This window comes from Tetrao urogallus (assembly GCF_951394365.1).
Source record: "Tetrao urogallus genome assembly, chromosome: 21".
Lineage (NCBI taxonomy): Eukaryota > Metazoa > Chordata > Aves > Galliformes > Phasianidae > Tetrao > Tetrao urogallus.
In genome coordinates this window covers 2305966-2324160 of record NC_136834.1, presented here as the reverse complement: position 1 = coordinate 2324160, position 18195 = coordinate 2305966, and the positions used below count along the sequence as shown (strand labels likewise).

The window sequence follows — 18195 nt, the reverse complement described above, 5'->3', positions numbered from 1 at the left end:
TTAGATCACCAGTTGTCATCAGTGCAAACAGACATTACCGTCATCCCCAGCGTGCCCAGGGCCTTCTGTCTCATTGCCATGGCCATACGCTTCTTCTCTGCCCGTGTCTCCTTCCGGGCAGCGTCGATCTTCTTATTTACCTCCGGATGTTCCCTCAGTGCCTCCAGAAGATTCTCTGCTAATGTCCCAATCCCTTCATCACTCGACACCTGCTCGAGCTTGTGCAGGTTGGTAATGGAGTCTGTGCCTATCAGCACCTAGCAGAGATTCAAACACAGCACCTTCTTCAGAAAAAGGGTGCACACGATGGTGATTCCTCTTTCTGATCCACCCATCACAGCTAGGCAGAAGCACTGACCTAAAAGAAATCTTTTGCCAATGGCAGTGACTTAATTTATTCCTACGTTATGGACCCTGGGTCTTAAAGCCATGAACAAGCTGCCTCTACACTGGCCATTACTGTGATACTGTCCCTCTCCAAGCCCAACAAAAAGCATAGAGTCAAATATTATAGAAAAACCTGCTCAGCTATGACCACAAAAAGCAGCATACTGAGCCTGTCACGCTCAGCTTTGAATGTGGTCTCCTCACCTGTGTAGCAGGGTGCTGCGTGGCAAGTCCTCGGAGCAGGCGCAGGATAAAAGGAAGTGCAGGTCGAGATAAGAATTTCTTCCATATGTCTGCATCCAAACTGCACAGAAAAGAAAAAGGCAGCAGCTGAAGGGCAGTCACCCATTCCAAAAAGGCCGCTGGCAGTCAGCCAGCTGCACAGCTTGCAGAGCACAGGCACAAGCACCCCTCCCCCCCTGTCCCTTCTCCATTAATTAATGAACTGACATTCACACTCTCACTTCCATGTTGTGCACGTTAATAGCCAGACTGTCAACTCTTAGCCTTGGGATTTATGTTTGTGAGCTGTGCAGCAACAGCAAAACCTCTGTTCCAGTGTCATAGGTATGGCACAGGCAGAAAAAAACTGGCACGATACTCAGCTGTGACGGGTAGCAAATGGGATGGCTGCAGGCTTTTTAGCCTCTCTCTACAGTAACATTTTCTCACTGGATCCTCTGCTTTTCAGCTGTACCAAGTCTAAATGCTTCAGAAGGTGGACTTGTTAATAGCTGTCCTGGAAGATCTCTGCATTTGGCAATGCAGAAATGAGACAAGGCTGTCTCATATTATCATATTAAGTAGTGACTCTTACTTCTTTGCACTGGGAATGTGTTTTTTCATGTAGTCAAGGGCGTTCTGTGTAATCCCCTTCTGGAGGATGAGATCTTTCAGCTGATGGCCGTTGCTGTTGTTCTTTATTCCTGCTGCTATTTTACAGAAGCAATCTAGGAAAACTTTATCATCTCCACTATGCTCCTCATCATACCTGAAAGAGGAGAACAAAGGGTGACTTGGAGCTTCTCCAAGAATCTCTGCCTGTAATTCTCATCACATTATCGTTGAAGGCATGTACATACCCCAGCTCGAAGACTCAGAAAACCAATTCAGACCCCTGTCATCTCAGAATATACTTTAAAGCACCGTTATCCAAGCTACATGCTCACATAGTTGTTTAAATGGCTAAGAAACGAAATAGGAAATCAAGCCTATGTACCAGGAATCTCTGAGGCTTTGTATTACACCGAGGTAAGCATCAGTAAGGTATAGATCTATCAGTACCTCTGATTTCACATGTTTTTAGTTGAAATATGACAACATACTTATCAAAGTTACAGTAGGGCTTAAACCGATCCACCAGGATCTGCATTTTCTCCATTTCCCCAAAGGACAGGTAAGGGATGATACGTAACAGGCCCTGCAGGACACTGAGGTTGGAACGGACAAAGGTGCTGTTAATCTGGTCGAGCAACATCACCAGCTGATCTTTGTCACCAGTTAGGAGGAGGTTACCCTGCAAATGAAACAAAAAAAAGCATGATTTACGTTCAGGAATAAATCCACAGCCTTCAAGGAAACCCCTTCTTGAAGGATTAGAGTTCTAGACCCTGATGAAGGAAAAATTCCATCCCAGTTTCTAAACAGTTTATGGAATGGTTGCAAAACTTTCCTAGCTGACACCTAACTTTTTCTACCTATCACTATTTTCTAGTCTAATAATCCCAGCCCAAAGAAAGGCAGATTCCTATAAAACAAGAGCCTCAAACGATGAGCAAGAAACTCTTCTCACTCTCAGTGTACTTGAGATACAGCTCTTATCCTCAATTAGCTGTAAAACCAAGCATGTTTTCAGTAGGTACAAAAACACTTGACAAAACAAGGCAGAGTCGCGTCGTTTCTTGCCTCTCATTGCTCTGTGGCCCAAAGCACCAGGGAAGTGATCCAAGCAGTGCTTACTAACCTGCACCTGGACTGTGTAAGAATCATCCCAAATAACTCTGCAGTGCTTTTGGTTCCTCCTGCCCTACCTTTGAGGCCTGCTAAGACATGCCAGCAAGCATAACAAGGGTTAGGCTCCTGTTTAGCACACCTCTACAGCTCCTGAAGCTCAGCATCCCTGTAATAAGATCCTTGAATCCCAGTCAACATTTCCATTTGTGCAGTAAGCCCCAGGTACTCACCTTGTCCTCACTTAGAGGTTCTGCATTGGATTCATCCAGTATTATCTCCATTATACTGAGCACTTGCTCTGCCACAGCTGCACCTCCGCTGTCCTTACTTTCTTGCTCAGCCACCAAAGCCTGGGGAAGACAGCAGCAGTGATTGAAACAGCAGTCCAGCAGCACTTAAGATCTCTTGCAGTTGTCAAAAATAAGCATGACAGTCAAGAGGCAGTGTAAATTCACTGGAGTCCATTGAAAGCATGTCATGGAAGTCCAGGATGTCCTTACCAAGTTGAGAGTTCCCAGCATGACATTCAAAGTGTTCATCTCTGGCTTGACCAACTGCTGACGATTTATTTTCACCTTCACGCAGTAGCTGAACAGTTTTAGCAGCACCTACAAAACACAGAATGTGTTCCCTAGGGTACCTTCAAAGTGAGCACTGGGATTTTGCTGAAGCTAAAAACACCGGACAGTAGAGAATGATTATAGAAACAGAATGACTGGGTTGGAAGGGGCCTTAAAGCCCAGCCAGTTCCAAGCCCTGCTGTGGCTGGCTGTCCCACACCAGCTCAGGCTGTCCAGGGCCCCATCCATGACCTTGGGCACCCACACTTCTCTGGGCAGTAGTGCCAAGGCCTTACCTCAAAGCCCGTGTAAAGAATTGTTACCAAAGGGGAACGAAAGAGGAAAAGAAGGAATTATTTTGGCTTTTTTTTTGTAAATTCGTAAATTGTAACTTCTGTTCCAACACTTAATATGCAACACAAGGCAGCCAGCCACAAGTGGAAACTCCACTGATGCTTGTTATCTTCTGACTCCAAAGAACAGAAATTGAGACTCACGGTGAGGAGGTGCCGGCCTTGCTTGAAGTCCTTAATTCCAGTCAGCCTGTTGAGCATGCACTCCAAGCCTCCACACTGTGCCATGACACCTGCCATCTTGTAGACTTCTTCCTCATCCTCCTCTTCATCTACAGGACCAGAGGTGGATCATGAAGGCAAAACCAGAGCACAGTAGTGCACATTTACCAACAGTTCAAGTCACATTGACTGTGTCAAATCTGAAAGGGCTTAGGAGCAGGAAGATGAAGGGCCAGGCAGAGCAGCCACGTGCCGTGCCAGTGTTTGTGTTTAAAGCACAGACTTGAAGTGCTGCTAAAATCCTCCTCCACGCTAGGTGAAGCAGGTAAATGCAGCACAAGGAATGTCAATCAACTGTAAGCTGTGGGGATAATAGTGTCACTGCTCTGCAGCGAACTTCAGATTTCAAATCTAATCCCAGCTTTCAGGAGACAAGTGCATTACCAGTGGTGGAGTCGAGAGACTCGATGAATTCCTCAGTTGCATCTCCTAGTAACCCTCGCATGCGGTAGATGATCCTCATTGGCTCCCCCTGCAAGGAAGGAGAGCATTATAGGAACTGTGCTCCTGGGGAAACGCATACACACATCCTTGACTTGACAGCTGATGGTAACATGGAGAAATCAATCCCTCATTCTCCCCGTACTGAGATGAATTAGGAAAACAGTAAAGCCTGCAAAAACCTCTACTAATCATCTGTCTGGCTGTCAAGTCAGATGGATAGCCTGTAATAAACAGCCTCCTTTTTATGTTTCCTCCAATGGTTTCCTTGAGCACTAGTGACAGATGCAGGCAAGGAAAACGTGTTCATCTCTAGAAAAACATCTGCTTTTCACAGCAACTTCTCTGAGGGTATTCACAGCATACCTGGGAAATACAGGGACCAGGGAATGAAGCAAGAAAAGCAGATTGGATGAATGCTTTCAAGCAGATAAAATCCGCAGTGATGGAAAATGGAAGAGGAGCAGTAGAAGCCAATTTAATGTGCTTTTAGTAAGGTGGGATGTTATTACAGCAGTACAACCAAACCCACCAAAGGGCTGTGCTTCTGCCCTGGGAAAAGGTGAGTTTTCCAGCTGGAAATATTGACTGTATATCGCTAAACTTTCCATTTTAATCCATAAGTCTGAATAAAAAGCAGAAAAGAAAAATCCCAGATTTGGGAGCAGGAGACCTTGCTAGAGAAAACCTGTCAGAGAGCGCTAAGCCTAATGTGGAATAAGCAGTGCTTAATGTCACAGCAAATACATAAGCACAGGGAAAGCCCCGGGGGGAAGATCTGCTCAAAGGCCACGCAAGAGACCAGCAATTAACACCACAGGGGCCCTGGTAAAATGGCAGATGAACAAAAAAGAGCCAGTGAGAGACAAGAGAAACAAAAAGGGGCCTGAGGTTGCTTTCTTGTGAGCCTGTCTATTTCCTAGGGAACACAAGCTGCCACTCCAGAAGTGCTTTGCAGAGGTGCTCACAAAGGAAGACAGATGAAAGCTGCTTGGTGACAGTAATGCTGAGCACACTCTGCCTCTCCCTGCCACACTGCATCTCAGAAGAGCAGAGCTTTGGGTGCTGCTCAGAAAGGGCAAATGGGCTGGGGCAGTGTGTGCCATGGGGGTTCTCATTTCCCTTTGGGACTGCACTCAAGTTCAAGCAGGTCCTCAGTGATTGAGACTGACATTTCATTCCTGTGTTCAAGCTGAACAGAAATGCAAAGCAACATGGAGCAACGTTGGATGCTCTCTCTGTATAAATAATTCGGGCTCCTCTCTGAAGTGCAGACTGATGGGGCAGACAGGTGCCTCAGACTGCAAGCACGCAGTAAGCTGCCATGTGCACATGGAGGGTGAAATGTGCTTTGAAAGGAAGGGACACGAAGCTCGGTCTCTTCCCTGTTGGAAGCTCAGAAAGTTAGTCACTCAAGAAGGCAGATCAGGCATCTGATATACTACACAGGTAAGTCCAGCAGACTCAGTTGGGTCAGCATTATGTGCCTTTAAATCACTTACATTGCAGAATTGACTAACAGTCTATCCAAATAGAGCAAAACAGGCGTGAGCAATTGTATGAAGAAATTCTTTGTAGGAAATAAATACCGACTTGTGATTTATCTGTTCTTGATATCAAGGATAAGTGCTTTGTGCTCTTAATGTACACATATATAAAGATAACACACACCTCGTTAGTAGGACACCACACCTTCTTGTAGACCTCAGCCACAGGTAGATCCAAACTGATGATCTTATTGTTCACCAAAAGCTGAAAGAGGAAAAATAAGAGATCTAGAACAAGCCCACAACGCATTCAGCTGCCTAGAAATATCCCCACACATTTGTGCAAGAAATCCACACTCGTGCATTCTCACCTCCATTCCGCTGTCATCCTCCAGCAGAGCTACCAGGTCACAGTCCTGACAGATTTTGTTCTTGATGTCCCTCATGAGTGGCCCAATGCCAGGCTCATTACTGCTATAGGGATTTCCTGGCATTCTGCCCTGCAAGAAGTCTTCCTGCTGAGGATCTTTCTCCAGCGTTACAAAGAACTCAGTTACTTCATTCTCTTCCTAAAGAACAACAGGGCAGAGGCAGAGTAAAGGAGTTTCCTCCTAGCCACATTCCTATTCCTGCCTTCTTATGGCAGCAATTAGCAGGATGTCCCTTAAACGTAAAGTGCTTCCATCACTGGTGTATCCTGCTTTACACTGTCACACATACATCACTTAGTTAACAAATTCCTGAAGAAATACTGCTTTTTGTAGCAGGAAACCTCAATATTAAATTCCCCAAATAGGGCAGTTTTACATTGGCTCACAGTAAATCATTACCATGGACTATTTTCTGACAATATGCTAGCACTTCTGATTTCATACACCATGCTGCAGCCATCTGTATACTCACAGGATAGATAATACTGCATAATCTCTCAAAGATGAAAACTGGAGTCCTGTAGTCATCCAGGCTGTAACGTTTTGCAGTCTCTATACATACTGCCATAAATGCTTTGGTTTCAGATTCTGTGCCTGCCAAGAAACACAAGTATTACAAAAGGCACAAGAATCAGTATAAAACTGGGGTCCAAGCCACAAAAAAACCCCAAAACAACTTGCTATAAAAGTTCTCCTAGGGAGAAGTTCTTCACGTGGCTCTATCTGCTTTTCATCTTGCTTGACCCACAGCCCGTATTTACGGAACCAAGGTGGCTTTACCTGTTGTCATATCTTCCAGCATCTCCAGCAGCATGTCCTGGGTTTCATCGATCAGCTTTGTTCTCTGCACTACTAACTTCCTCAAACACAGGTACCCATTCAGGACAGTACCCACCAGGCGGCTTTTGAAGTGTCGTTTGATGGACTCCACCTCCACAAAGGAAGAGAGAAGGCCTACAAAGCAGGGAGATATTCAGGAAGAGGGAAAGAGAATTTGGTTTGCTGGCTCTGAATTTGTGGCCAGCCAACTGGGCAAAATAATATAAAACAGCACGATGAACTGGCTTGTTCCAACTCCTCTTGTCAGTTTGTGGTTTAAAACTCAAAGCCTATGAACTGAGTGGTTGGAAGCAAAAATCCTGGCCTGCAAAAGCTGTCTATAAATTATACCATATGGGAACATGATGAGGGAAATGAGGAAAAGGTACAGGGAGTTTTTTTCTTGTGAGATACTTCAAAAGCAAATGACTGCTCCCCTTCCAATGTTTAAGTTGCCTCTGATGATGCGAGTCATCAGTTACATCACCACACTCCTCGTTCCTACAGCAAAGAAAAGAATCAGTGGACATTTGGATTCTTTCCCATTACATTTATCAACATGTCTTTTCTGGCTAGAAGCCACGCCTTATGGGTTAGTCCATTCATTTCTGAAGAATGTGCAGGATGATAGAAAAAAGAGCAACCTCTTTTACAAGTAGTTAATATAAAACACTCCCATTTCCAAGAAAATGGGAGTGGAAAAAAGCATACATCAGAAGATTAAAAAATGAAAAGCTATGATACATTAAGTGAGAAACAAAGAGTAGTGGCCCCAGGAATCACAGTGGTCAATAAATACAATCAAGAAATGGAGGAGAAAAGTGATATGACAAAGTTTACTCATGATACATTACCACAGTTCAGGTAACTGCATACTGAAACTGACCACAGAAGATATAGAAAAGTCTACTTTGGGACTGAATGCTGAACTGATGGCAAAAATCCAATGCTGACAATTACAAAACACTGAATCACTTCTCAGAAATTTCATTATATGCTGTGACAGAAGAACGATCATCCTGCCACTAATCCTACTGCACGGATTGCATTGATACCTGTGAGACTCTTCAAGGCATATCCTTGCTGCAAATCAGTGCTGAGCGTTGCTTCCTCCAAGGCAAGTAAGCGAGCTATTTCCTGAAAATAATTAACAAGTCCATTAGGACAACAAACTGCAATGTCAATATTGATGAGCTGGTGAGCGTCTCACAGACTGAAACCTAACACACACCTGATTTGTGGGGTGCAGAGGAACACAGCAAAAGAACAGAGTCAACCACAGACAAACTACAACTGCAGTGCAGCAGTGAGAAGGAAGAGGAGAGAGAAAAACTGATCCAAATATCCTCCTTTATCTTCTTCCTGTACCCACCTCATGGCTATGGGCACTGCTTTGCTCTAGGGGCCCTCCATGATGGACTCATGGCCTCCACTCCCACTGAATTTGTCACTTCCTTTGGAGTGCAGCTGGGAGCAGGACACAACATCTAAGTGCTGAGACCTACCTCTCTGACAAATGCAATTTCAATGTGTTTCCTCTCCAACAGTCTGTAAATTCATTTTCAAGGAACCTAATTTTCCCTTGCCATGAAGAGCTTTCAGCGTCCAGCCTGGCAGCTAAGACAGCTTTCAGCTTGGACCTGATGCCAAGTCAGGGGAGCAATATTTATACCCCTTAGCACAGCCATTCACCTAGCAGTTAATTATGTACTGGGTAGTTTACACAGAGGCCTTCTACTGCTGGGGCTAAAACTACTGCAGCTGTTTCTGTTCAGAGATGACAGGGCAACAGCATGAAATTCATAAACCTGGCAGTGATCAGCAACTGAACAAAGAGATGAAGATACGAAAACACAAAAGCCAGATAGACTGACGGGTCTGGGACAAGCTTTCTGCTACTTTTTAGTTCCTCCAAACATGTCCATACCTTCGTGATGAGGCTGCCAATATAAGGCAGAACACCTCTGGCTGCCAGATAGACTTTCCAGTGGGCAGGTTTGATGAGTTTCTGGTACAGTGCCAGGTACTCAGCAGCACATTCACCAGCAATGCTCAGCTCATCCAGGTAGCTGGTAAAGAGAAGCACATGCTGACAAGCAACTCTCAGCAACAAGTCCCCCTCACACTCTATCGTTCCTCCCTAACAGCATTACCAGTATTCATTACTTACTGCTAAAGTGAGACTCTGTCCCAAAAAGATGGTGACCAACTGTGCTAACAGTGTCACTTGTGCTAAGTTGTGTCATGTTAGTTAGAAGAGAGTTCTCCTGTTATCTTGCTGTCTAAAAGACCAGGAAAATTATCTCCACACAGCTGAATACCATCTGCTTACCTTTGGAAAACACACACTGCCAAGCAACAAAAAAAGGTCTTCCTAAAAAAATATCCACCAAGCTAATTAAGTTTAAGAAGCCAGCACAAAACAACATGCCAATCAAAAGCATACTATAGACAGAGGTGATAAAAGAAGAAGGGAGTGATTCTCACGGGAATTAAGAGAAAAATAATCCTGGAGCTGCCAAGTGTGGCATCATGGAAATACCTCGTAAGGAGATCAAGGACCTGTTGTTTGCGGCTAGGGATGGTAGCCAGAGCTTCCACAATGGTACATGCAGCCTGCCTTGCAGCTTGAGTGGCTGGAGTAAACAGTACCTAAAGCACAAGCAGTAAAAGAAGGTATCATCTGATGCACAGAGATAAACCAGAGATACCTCACCAGAAAGAGACAGCACACACTGGGGCAGTTTGATGACTTGATGGCAGTGTTCACTTGTTCTTCTAAAGACTTCATTCTAAGAGGATGCCTACATGATGTTCTACATCAAAACATTTCTACCACGCACTCATCCACACAGCATGCAAAATATGGCAAACTACCAACACTCCCTGGTGGCTAACTGTGCCCCGTGGTGCTGACAGGCCAGTGCATCACACTGGAGCTTTCATCCATGTTTACCTGTCGCAACCAATTGTTGTGTCCCAGCTTGAGATCCAGAGGACAAGTTCTCTTCCCACGGCGACTCATGAACTGTTTCCACTTCCAAACATATTTTTCTGACAAATAGAGCTGGTGAAGCTCTGCTTTGCTAGGAGATTTCCCATTGGCATCTACACCTGCAATATTGATCACAGCTCAAGAGAAATGTTTATCTTCAGGCACAGTGCATTTTCTGCTCAGAGGCTGAGCAACGCAGCTTAGAAAGGTCAGTGCTGCCATCTCCACAGACTGCATGGTTAAGTGTGAAGATGGTATCAGATGGCAGGGACAGAAGCCAACACAACTCGACAGAAGTACATGCATGTTCTTTCACAACATTGCACAGAACAGAGTTAAAAACACAGAACTACCTCTGGCAGGGAGGCACTTTTTCCAAGCTTCATACGATGCTTTGGGGTCCCTCTTAAGCCACAGTTGAGCTTGTGCATGGATTTCATTGCTGTAAGGCTTCACAGTGGTGAGAGCATCTGCAGGCACATCCTAGCAGACAAAAAAAGCTCGTCTGATTCTTGACAAAGCCACAAACTGCAGCTAAATTACAGTCAAGGAGCAGCCAACAAATATTGCCTTTATCAGAATTATAGCTGTATTCAAAAATCTGAGTCAGATGTACTTGATTTCACAAAACTGGTGGGAGCACCAAGTGCGTGTCCCTAAAAAGCAGACTCTAATGAGCTCATTTTCAGACACTTTGCTCAAATTCTGGGGCAATACCTTGTTTTTCTTGCTGGTTGGAGCAGGTGGTTTGATCAGCTTTTGAAGAATGCGCAGGCACATGAGTGTGATGTTTTCAACAACCACTGGAGTCTTAATGTTCACTGCCATCAGAAAGAGGCTGAGAGCTGAAAGAGAGACATGCTCTTCCACCAAGATCTGCACATGGGTCCCCTCCACAGCTCTGTACAGCACCTCAAAAGTGCTTGGAACAAAGTAAGACCTCCTATCCTCAAGCAAAGCTATCACGTTCGCATGGAGCCAAGAATGGAAAACATTCAGTTTTTTTAAGCACTTCCATATTTCTATTTCTTAGCACTCCTATTTCAAGACCCTGGAGACAAAGCGCATGGACCTGGGTATAGCATTTAAAATAAAGCCTTCACTTCCAGCTGTTTGAACTCACCACAGCGTAGTCGGAGCTCCCAGCAGCTGTCTTCCTTTGAGATGGAGTCTGTGAGCAGCAACATCTCATACTGGAGACTGCTAGCCTGTAAGACAGACAAGAGTAAAAGCTTAAGAAGGTGATACAGCAGCCTCTTTTGCCTTCTGGTATTTAAAAATACAGCTTTAAAACACATTGATCTGAGTACATCTAGTCCCATCCCCAACTGAGATGACAGGCAGTCAGCCTGAGAGAGCTGCAAGGTGAGCTGCAAACCACAGCTAAGGCATGTGGAGCAGTCTGAGAAAGCTCAGGCACGTTACTGTAATGTAATGTTGTACTTTACCTTCATTCCTATCAAGACACCTTATGTATTACAGACAGATTATGATAACAGAGAAAATGCAATGACTGGAATACACCAGCAGTTGTAGAGGGTCAGGAAAAAATAATTAAAAAAAAAAGAAAGCACTGGAGTCTCTCACCAAGTCTGGATTTGCCCAGTGTCCCTTCAGGGCTGCAGAAACCTTCCCGATGATTAAATCATTCATCTGTTGCGTGGCTTCTGGATTGTCCCTAATACCAGAAGGAAAAAGAGAACACTGTTACGCTGTGCTCCTACTAAATACCAAAAGCTCCTGGGATTTCAGCTTAGCTGATGACAAACACACAGCAAGCAGTCACGGTCCACAGTTTGCTCATGTAAGATCTCTCCCCTGCACAGCTACACCTTCCCAATTCTGCTTTTACCAGAAGAGGGCTGTGAGCACTGAAGCAACCCATACCTGGTCAGAAGGCACATGAGCTGACGGACCTCCTCCCTCATGGTGGCTGCGCCCCGCCGCAAGTTGTAGTCAAACAGCTCTCGGATAAGGCCCTGGGACACGAGGATATGCCTGATGGCAGAGTTGGTTGCCAAAGCCCGGAGCAATGTTATGCAGTGTTCAGTGACAGCTGAGGCACAGCCGTAACACTTTGTTGATGATGTGTGGCCACAGCCTAGAACAGACAAGGCACGGTACTGGCTGGCAGTGAACGTGGGTTGGACGGTGGTCCGTGAGGATTTGGTTGCTGCCTCCCTCTGTTGAAGGTCATACTCCAGGAGCTCCTTCCGAGAGGCAAATACTTTCTGGAAACACAGAATTGAAAATTGTGAAGCACTACACAGTCACTAAACTTATTTACAAGTTACTTCCACTGTACACTTTATGGAGATACGTTATGTTTCACAAAACTCAAAATCCTTCACGTCAGTGGCAAACCTGGGAAATTCATTAGAAATGAACTGGGTCCCCCATTGATGTCCCCCACTGATGCCACCCGTGGGTGCCCCGGTGCCATTGATGTCACCCACTCATGTCACCCCCTGCTGCCACCCGGGGGGGGAGATCAGCCTAACTCCATGTTATCTGCTCTGTTTTAAGGCTTGTTGTCCACACTAAAGTGGAAGGAAACCCATGACCCAAATACCAGTCAAAGCATATCATACCTGGATGATTTTGGAAAGTTCATCAAACGAGTTCTTGCAGTCACCACAGTACTCCTGGGCTAACTGCAGTATGTATCTGTTCACACTAGCTGAGGTAGAACTGATCCCTCCACTACTACCAGATTCATCCTGGAACAGAGGGGAAAATGAAATGCATCACATGTGGAAGCTACACACAAAACATAACCACTGCAAAAGAGCATTTGAGGCAAGGGCCTTCAGCTGTCCTTGGCAATATAAAAGCCAGCATCCTGCCTGCCTTCTACAAGGGTTTTTTCTGTGCAAAATCCATTTGTCCTTTGATACCTGGGGCTTTTCAGGAGCTGCCTCATTCACTTTGCACAGAAGGTTTTCCAGCTGTGGTCGGTGTCCCATTAGCTGGTGATACACTCTGTCAGCTTTGTCCAAGAGGGTGTTGATGTTTGTTACTGCCTAAGAATAAAAGAAGAAAGGAAACTCTTGGTTTATGTTCAGAAAAGATTTTTAATTCTACTGAGCTACCCCTCCAAGTTTTCCCACGTCTTTTGAACTTCTCTGTGTTACTGGAAAGTGTGAGCTCTGCTTCTTCCACAGGTATCCAGTGTGCAACACCATAATCTGCACACTCAGACTTTGTGACAGGCCACATGTACCACATGTGTACCACATGTACACATGCAGTACCACATGTACTGCAATGGGCTCCTCTTTCATTAGCAGGGCTCCTCAGATGGGATGCTAATGTACAGAGCACAACCCAAATTAACCCTAAGAGATGCAGTGCTAGATGGTTTGTATGCAGAGCACTGAATAATGTCTTTGCAGAATGATCTACTTAGTGGATGAAGAGAGTAAATAAGGGATTGCATTCCATACTTCTCAAAATGCCAGAGACAAGAATGAGGATTTTGAGAGATCACCAGAATTAAAGAAAATGCATTAGTCAGTAAAAAGCATTGAAGGAGCACTGCTTTTCGTGTTACTCCCAAGACAGATGGGCCTCTGATGTCTCTACATTGTTGACTTGGCCAAGAGATACAGCGTTTCGTTAATGAATCTGCTGTTGGTCCAACCTTCTTTCGATCCTCCTCATTCTCTATGGGATCCACTGCACAGCAAGGCTTGGCATACAACATGAAGTCAAAGCGTGCGTATTTACAGAACCCACAGGCATTGCAAAGGAAGGGATCCTTCTCGTCGTAATTAATGGACCTGGAAGGCAAGCCAGGAAGGTCAGAGAATGCAGCTGAGCTTATCGAGATAACTAATAATAAAGGGGAATAAAGCAAGTAAGCTCTGAATGCACTCATTAATTAGGTAAAGGAGAAGGATGGCCCCCAAAACATCTAACCTACCTTAAGGAAGCTGCTATGAGCAAAGCACACGTGGTATGTGAGAATCAAAACCTAGGCACCAAAAAATCCACGTAGAAGTAGTGGATTCTGTGCAGTAAGCAGAAACAGGCTTGAGTTTGTGCCTAACAATCCTGCTTCAACAACAGTAACTCCCAGCAGAACGTCAGATGAGGACACTGTGCCCTTTATGAGGACACAGATTAAAAGAAACAGTTTTGTAAGGCCTGGGCCCTGAATAGCTTTCACTCTGTACACAGTTGCAGTGGGACTAGCTGCAGCATACTTAATATCCTCTGCTGCAGACTAGAGCAGCATGACATGAACTGGTTTATAGCTCCCATATTTCAATATAGGATACGGAAACCTTTCAGCAGAGCAATAATCAACTGATCTGTGCAAAGAATCTGCTGAACAACTTGGAACCCCTGCAGATTTGAGAGGAATGTGGGACAACACGATGGGAGAAGAGACTCCAAATGAGGCAACTAAACTCACAAAAGAGGAGGATTTGTGATACTGTAGTAAAAGCCTGAATAGCACACAGTAAATTACACCCTGAGCCCTGCTCTGAATGAGGAGAGCACAACAAAAGCTATGAAAAGACAAACCAGCACAGTCCATGCTGCACGCCACGTCGGGGATCCTGGGGGGAACCCCCCCACAACTGAACTCCAGGTCCTGCTTGAACCGAGGAGGCCAAAAATAACCTCCTCCTGGGAATTTGCTGCTTTAAACTTCTGAGGGCTTGCTTCAGAACTTCAGCATTCTTTCAGCACTGTCGCATCAGGTTTCCTTTGTTTGCCTGCATTAACGCTAAATCCCTCTGTAAGCCTGTTTTATACTTCTCGACTAATTTGATTGCGTGCTCCTATTAACCAGAATGGTGCATTTCAATAGCAGGCTATTCTGCTGAACATCCAACGTGAGCAGCAGCACGAGGGGCTCCGTGGGGAGGAACTGGGATGACCTACCTGCACTTGTGGCACTGATACACGTTCTCACCACAGTTCCCACACACCCCCGGGTTGGCAGGGACGGACGCACTGCACCGAGGGCACTGCAGGGTCTCCGTGGAAGCCTGGTAGTTCTCATAGAAATCTGCGAATTCAATCATCAGGTTGGAAGCCACGATGGGCAGAGGAAGGTCGATCTTTACCTCTGTCTGGCCTGGGGTCAGCTGGACCTTTTTGGCTTTGTGCCATCGAGCTGGCCTGGGAAAGAAAAGAGAAGCGCACGGCTTTCCAACGGGGAAGAACCCTCCTGCCCACGCACAAAGAGGAGCCAAGCACAACTACCTCGGCTCCAAATCTACTTTATATGGGATGAATGGAGAGCTGTTCTAGGATTCGCTTCCTTAGCTTCTGTATTGACATGATATGTAGCCAGAAATACATTTTAAGCCTTTATCCTCTTCATAGAGAGAGACTGTTTAGGATTAGAGAGCTGTTGATGCCTCATGGAAGAACTTTAATTCTACAGACATTTTCTAGGGATTTTCACCTCCGTTTTTTTTTATTAGTAAAGACATTTGCATGAAAACAGGATATTTATTTCTAAAGATCTCATCTACTCCCACTGCTTATTCTCAACCTGAAGTCAGAATCCTCTCTTTGTGACATCATAATCCTCTCCACAGCAGCCACTTGTGATGTCACAGAAGATTAAGACTTCAAATAAGCAATAAGCAGCAGGCACAGATTAATCCCTAAGCCAAAGAGATCTGATTCTGGTGAGAAGATCTCAAGAAGTGAGAAGGGAAAGCATATAAGCAGAACTGGCTCCAGACTGAGCCATGCACTGAAAGAAAGTGGTTTTTCCTGAGTACATCAGCACTTGAGAGCAAGGCCATCCATCTGCTGATTTTAGTCCTACTATACAGCTTCAAACAAGTAGAGTTCACACTTTCAACATTCCTGGATGCGTTGCAAAGTCCAAATTCCTTCCTGATTCAAAATCCCCACGAGATGCTCTTGATACTAACACTGGTTTCCAAAATGCAACACGTTTAACCCATTCCACCTCACCAGAAATCCTAATGTCAAACTCAGTGACACACATGGATGAACATACTTGTTTTTCAGCTCCACTATGGCTTGCACTGTCCTGTTGTTGTAATAGAGGTTGATGGTTCGGACCATTTTGGTGCGTTTCAGGTCTCCTATCTTCACTGTCACTTTGCTGATGGTGTGGCTGCCAATCAGCTTCACCACTTGCTGGGTGGTCGTATACCGGGTATCCACTTTAATGGAGGAAAGCTTAATGTACTGAGAAGACAAAAATAAGGACACACTGTCAATACGATCACATCTCCCAAAAATACAGAAACACAGCTGCTGTAAATGTTGGGATCCCTGTGACTAATTGGAAAGGGCTTAAGAACAGCAGTACTTACACAGAAGGGCACCTCTGGATTGTTGCAGACAAGGCAAGGATCACTCTCTAGGTAATAGCCATCAAATTCCACCAGCCCAGACAGTGTGCTGGAACAAAGGGGAAGAAAATAAAACAATTAACCACCAAGGTATGACTGAGAACATAATTAACAACTTGGCAAATCTATACTCTCCAATTGTTCCTACTATTTTCTAATGTACCAAAAAGGAAAGCAAAAAAGCTAAAACTACTGCCAATAAGGCATATATTTATTTCTTTTCACGTGGCAGATTCTCTCTTTTTTGCTATTCTCTCAAGGCCAGCTGCAGCAAGCATGTAATCTCAGTAGGGGTCCTTCCTCCACCACAATTTCATTAGAAGAACTGGGTATTGCTCTGTGGATTGCAGCTCATCTGCTAAAAAGCTCCTTCAGCGAAATGGATCAAAGGCAGAAGTAACTCACTTGTAAATGTTGGAGTTAGGGTGGTTGGTAAGAATGTGGTTTTGAGTCCGGAGGATCTCCACAGCCTTCTGGGAGTATTCCTTCAACTGAAATACAATTAGGAAATATTCTCTGCTCAGCATTTTTTCTTTTTAATGCAAAGATTTCTCATCACGTGCCATGCTCCATCCCCCAGACGATGTGTGCACTGTACCCACAGGTATTTGTGTGGTTAAGTCATTACCCAAGAATGTAACAGATCCTAAAATTAGACCTTTACCACAACAACAGTGCTGTTTGTCACAGCCAATGACTGGAAATGTTTGCCAGGATTCACAGAACATTTCCAGCTCTTTACAAACACACACGCAATTACCAGTGCATCTAAACTATCTGTTCTCTGTTTGTGGCCCCTTAAGAAATTCCACCACTGCCTTTGTTCAGAAGTCACAGTTAAGAGATGAAATACCAAATCTGTAAATCGGAGCTAGCATTAGAACTAGCAGTACTTTCCCCACAGCATTCCCAAGGAAGAGTTTTCAACCCACAACACAACAAAAGAAAAATCCCCACTCTCCATTTCAAGGAATCCAGCTGTACCATAAATGAACACTTAGAAAACTCTTAACAGCTGGACCTGAGATGCTGTTCAGCCTCTTCTGAGTGACACTGTACCTTCTTCTCAGTCTGCTGTGTTTTCAGAGAGAAGTATCCCAGGAGATCTACAAACTGGGCAGCCTTTCTCCCATAGGCTGGGAGTTCTGGCCAGATTGACCACATGAGATCCAACAGTAATTCTTGCTGAGACTTGTTAGAGTTCCTGTTGGACAGATTACAGATCAAGTAGGCTTGTCAAGATAGCTACACTGACAAGACAGCTATACACAGAGGAAGGAAAATATATTTACAGTTCAAAAAAGGTAACTATTATCTTGCCATACATGAGAGTTCACAGAATCAAATGTCAACTCTTCCCATCACCAGCAGTGTTCCAGCACTCTTCGAAATGGAAGAGCTCTCTAGTAACAACAGACTGCTGAGGGAGCTCAGCACCCTGAAGTCTGCCTTTACACACACAACTGCCATCTTTTTATCTGCACCAGATTCTGTCCAGCTTGGGAATTCACTCTCCCACAAACACCTGCCTCTGTGGATGTCAGGAGCCAGATTCTAAAGGCAGAAATGAGATTTTACTTGCAGATCAAGTTGATCACTAATGTGTAAGTCACAACTTACACCTCTGGCCCCAACAACTGCAGAATAACACGAGCAACACAAGGTGATACCATCATTGCAAGCCTCAGCAACTTTTAGGGCAGAGAAAGAGCTATTTCATCTTTCCAGAACTGAGCTGGGACTGATTCACAAGAGCTGGCTCAGAGAGGCTCCCTCCCAGCTCACCTGTAGATGTGGAGTGCAAGGCAGTGTGCCTGCCATCTGACAGAGGATGAGTTGGATTCCAGCAAGAAGCAACGCAGGAACTGAATGAGGGTTTCCTTATCAGCAAACTTGTTCAGCTGGTTCACCAGAGCTGTACACAGCTGGTCTTCCTGACTGCCTGAGCTCTCACCTAGGGGACACCGGGTGGCACAAGAGAGAAAGAGTTAATAAAGCAGATGATTTGAGTACTTCACAGGCAGTCCAGTTTCCTATTTTATAGGCCACAGAGAAAGGACATGGGGATAAATGACAGCGGTTAAGGCAACACGTATAATGTCCTTCTCTTTTTCAAAAATTATAATTTAACACTCCTGACTATTAGAGAAGAAAACTCCTGCAATACTTGCCAGTAAGGACATGAGAAATG

The 18195-nt window shown here is 44.8% G+C and overlaps 1 protein-coding gene across 1 annotated transcript in view; it reads right to left on the bottom strand.

The window, feature by feature from the left end:
* UBR4 (ubiquitin protein ligase E3 component n-recognin 4) overlaps positions 1-18195 on the bottom strand; it is a gene marked incomplete at its 5' end in the record, with an annotated part of 68241 nt that overhangs the window by 8921 nt on the left and 41125 nt on the right. The window contains 30 exons of the mRNA XM_079545426.1: positions 39-257; positions 592-691; positions 1205-1378; positions 1713-1903; positions 2571-2690; positions 2841-2948; positions 3398-3525; positions 3860-3947; positions 5588-5668; positions 5775-5972; positions 6307-6428; positions 6615-6788; positions 7709-7790; positions 8581-8722; positions 9196-9305; positions 9610-9767; positions 10002-10131; positions 10366-10493; positions 10772-10856; positions 11236-11326; positions 11536-11879; positions 12240-12368; positions 12546-12671; positions 13292-13430; positions 14545-14784; positions 15644-15837; positions 15966-16053; positions 16410-16495; positions 17064-17208; positions 17790-17958. Of these exons, the coding sequence (XP_079401552.1) occupies positions 39-257; positions 592-691; positions 1205-1378; positions 1713-1903; positions 2571-2690; positions 2841-2948; positions 3398-3525; positions 3860-3947; positions 5588-5668; positions 5775-5972; positions 6307-6428; positions 6615-6788; positions 7709-7790; positions 8581-8722; positions 9196-9305; positions 9610-9767; positions 10002-10131; positions 10366-10493; positions 10772-10856; positions 11236-11326; positions 11536-11879; positions 12240-12368; positions 12546-12671; positions 13292-13430; positions 14545-14784; positions 15644-15837; positions 15966-16053; positions 16410-16495; positions 17064-17208; positions 17790-17958 (4289 nt within the window). The remainder of the gene's footprint in view (positions 1-38; positions 258-591; positions 692-1204; positions 1379-1712; positions 1904-2570; positions 2691-2840; positions 2949-3397; positions 3526-3859; positions 3948-5587; positions 5669-5774; positions 5973-6306; positions 6429-6614; positions 6789-7708; positions 7791-8580; positions 8723-9195; positions 9306-9609; positions 9768-10001; positions 10132-10365; positions 10494-10771; positions 10857-11235; positions 11327-11535; positions 11880-12239; positions 12369-12545; positions 12672-13291; positions 13431-14544; positions 14785-15643; positions 15838-15965; positions 16054-16409; positions 16496-17063; positions 17209-17789; positions 17959-18195) is intronic.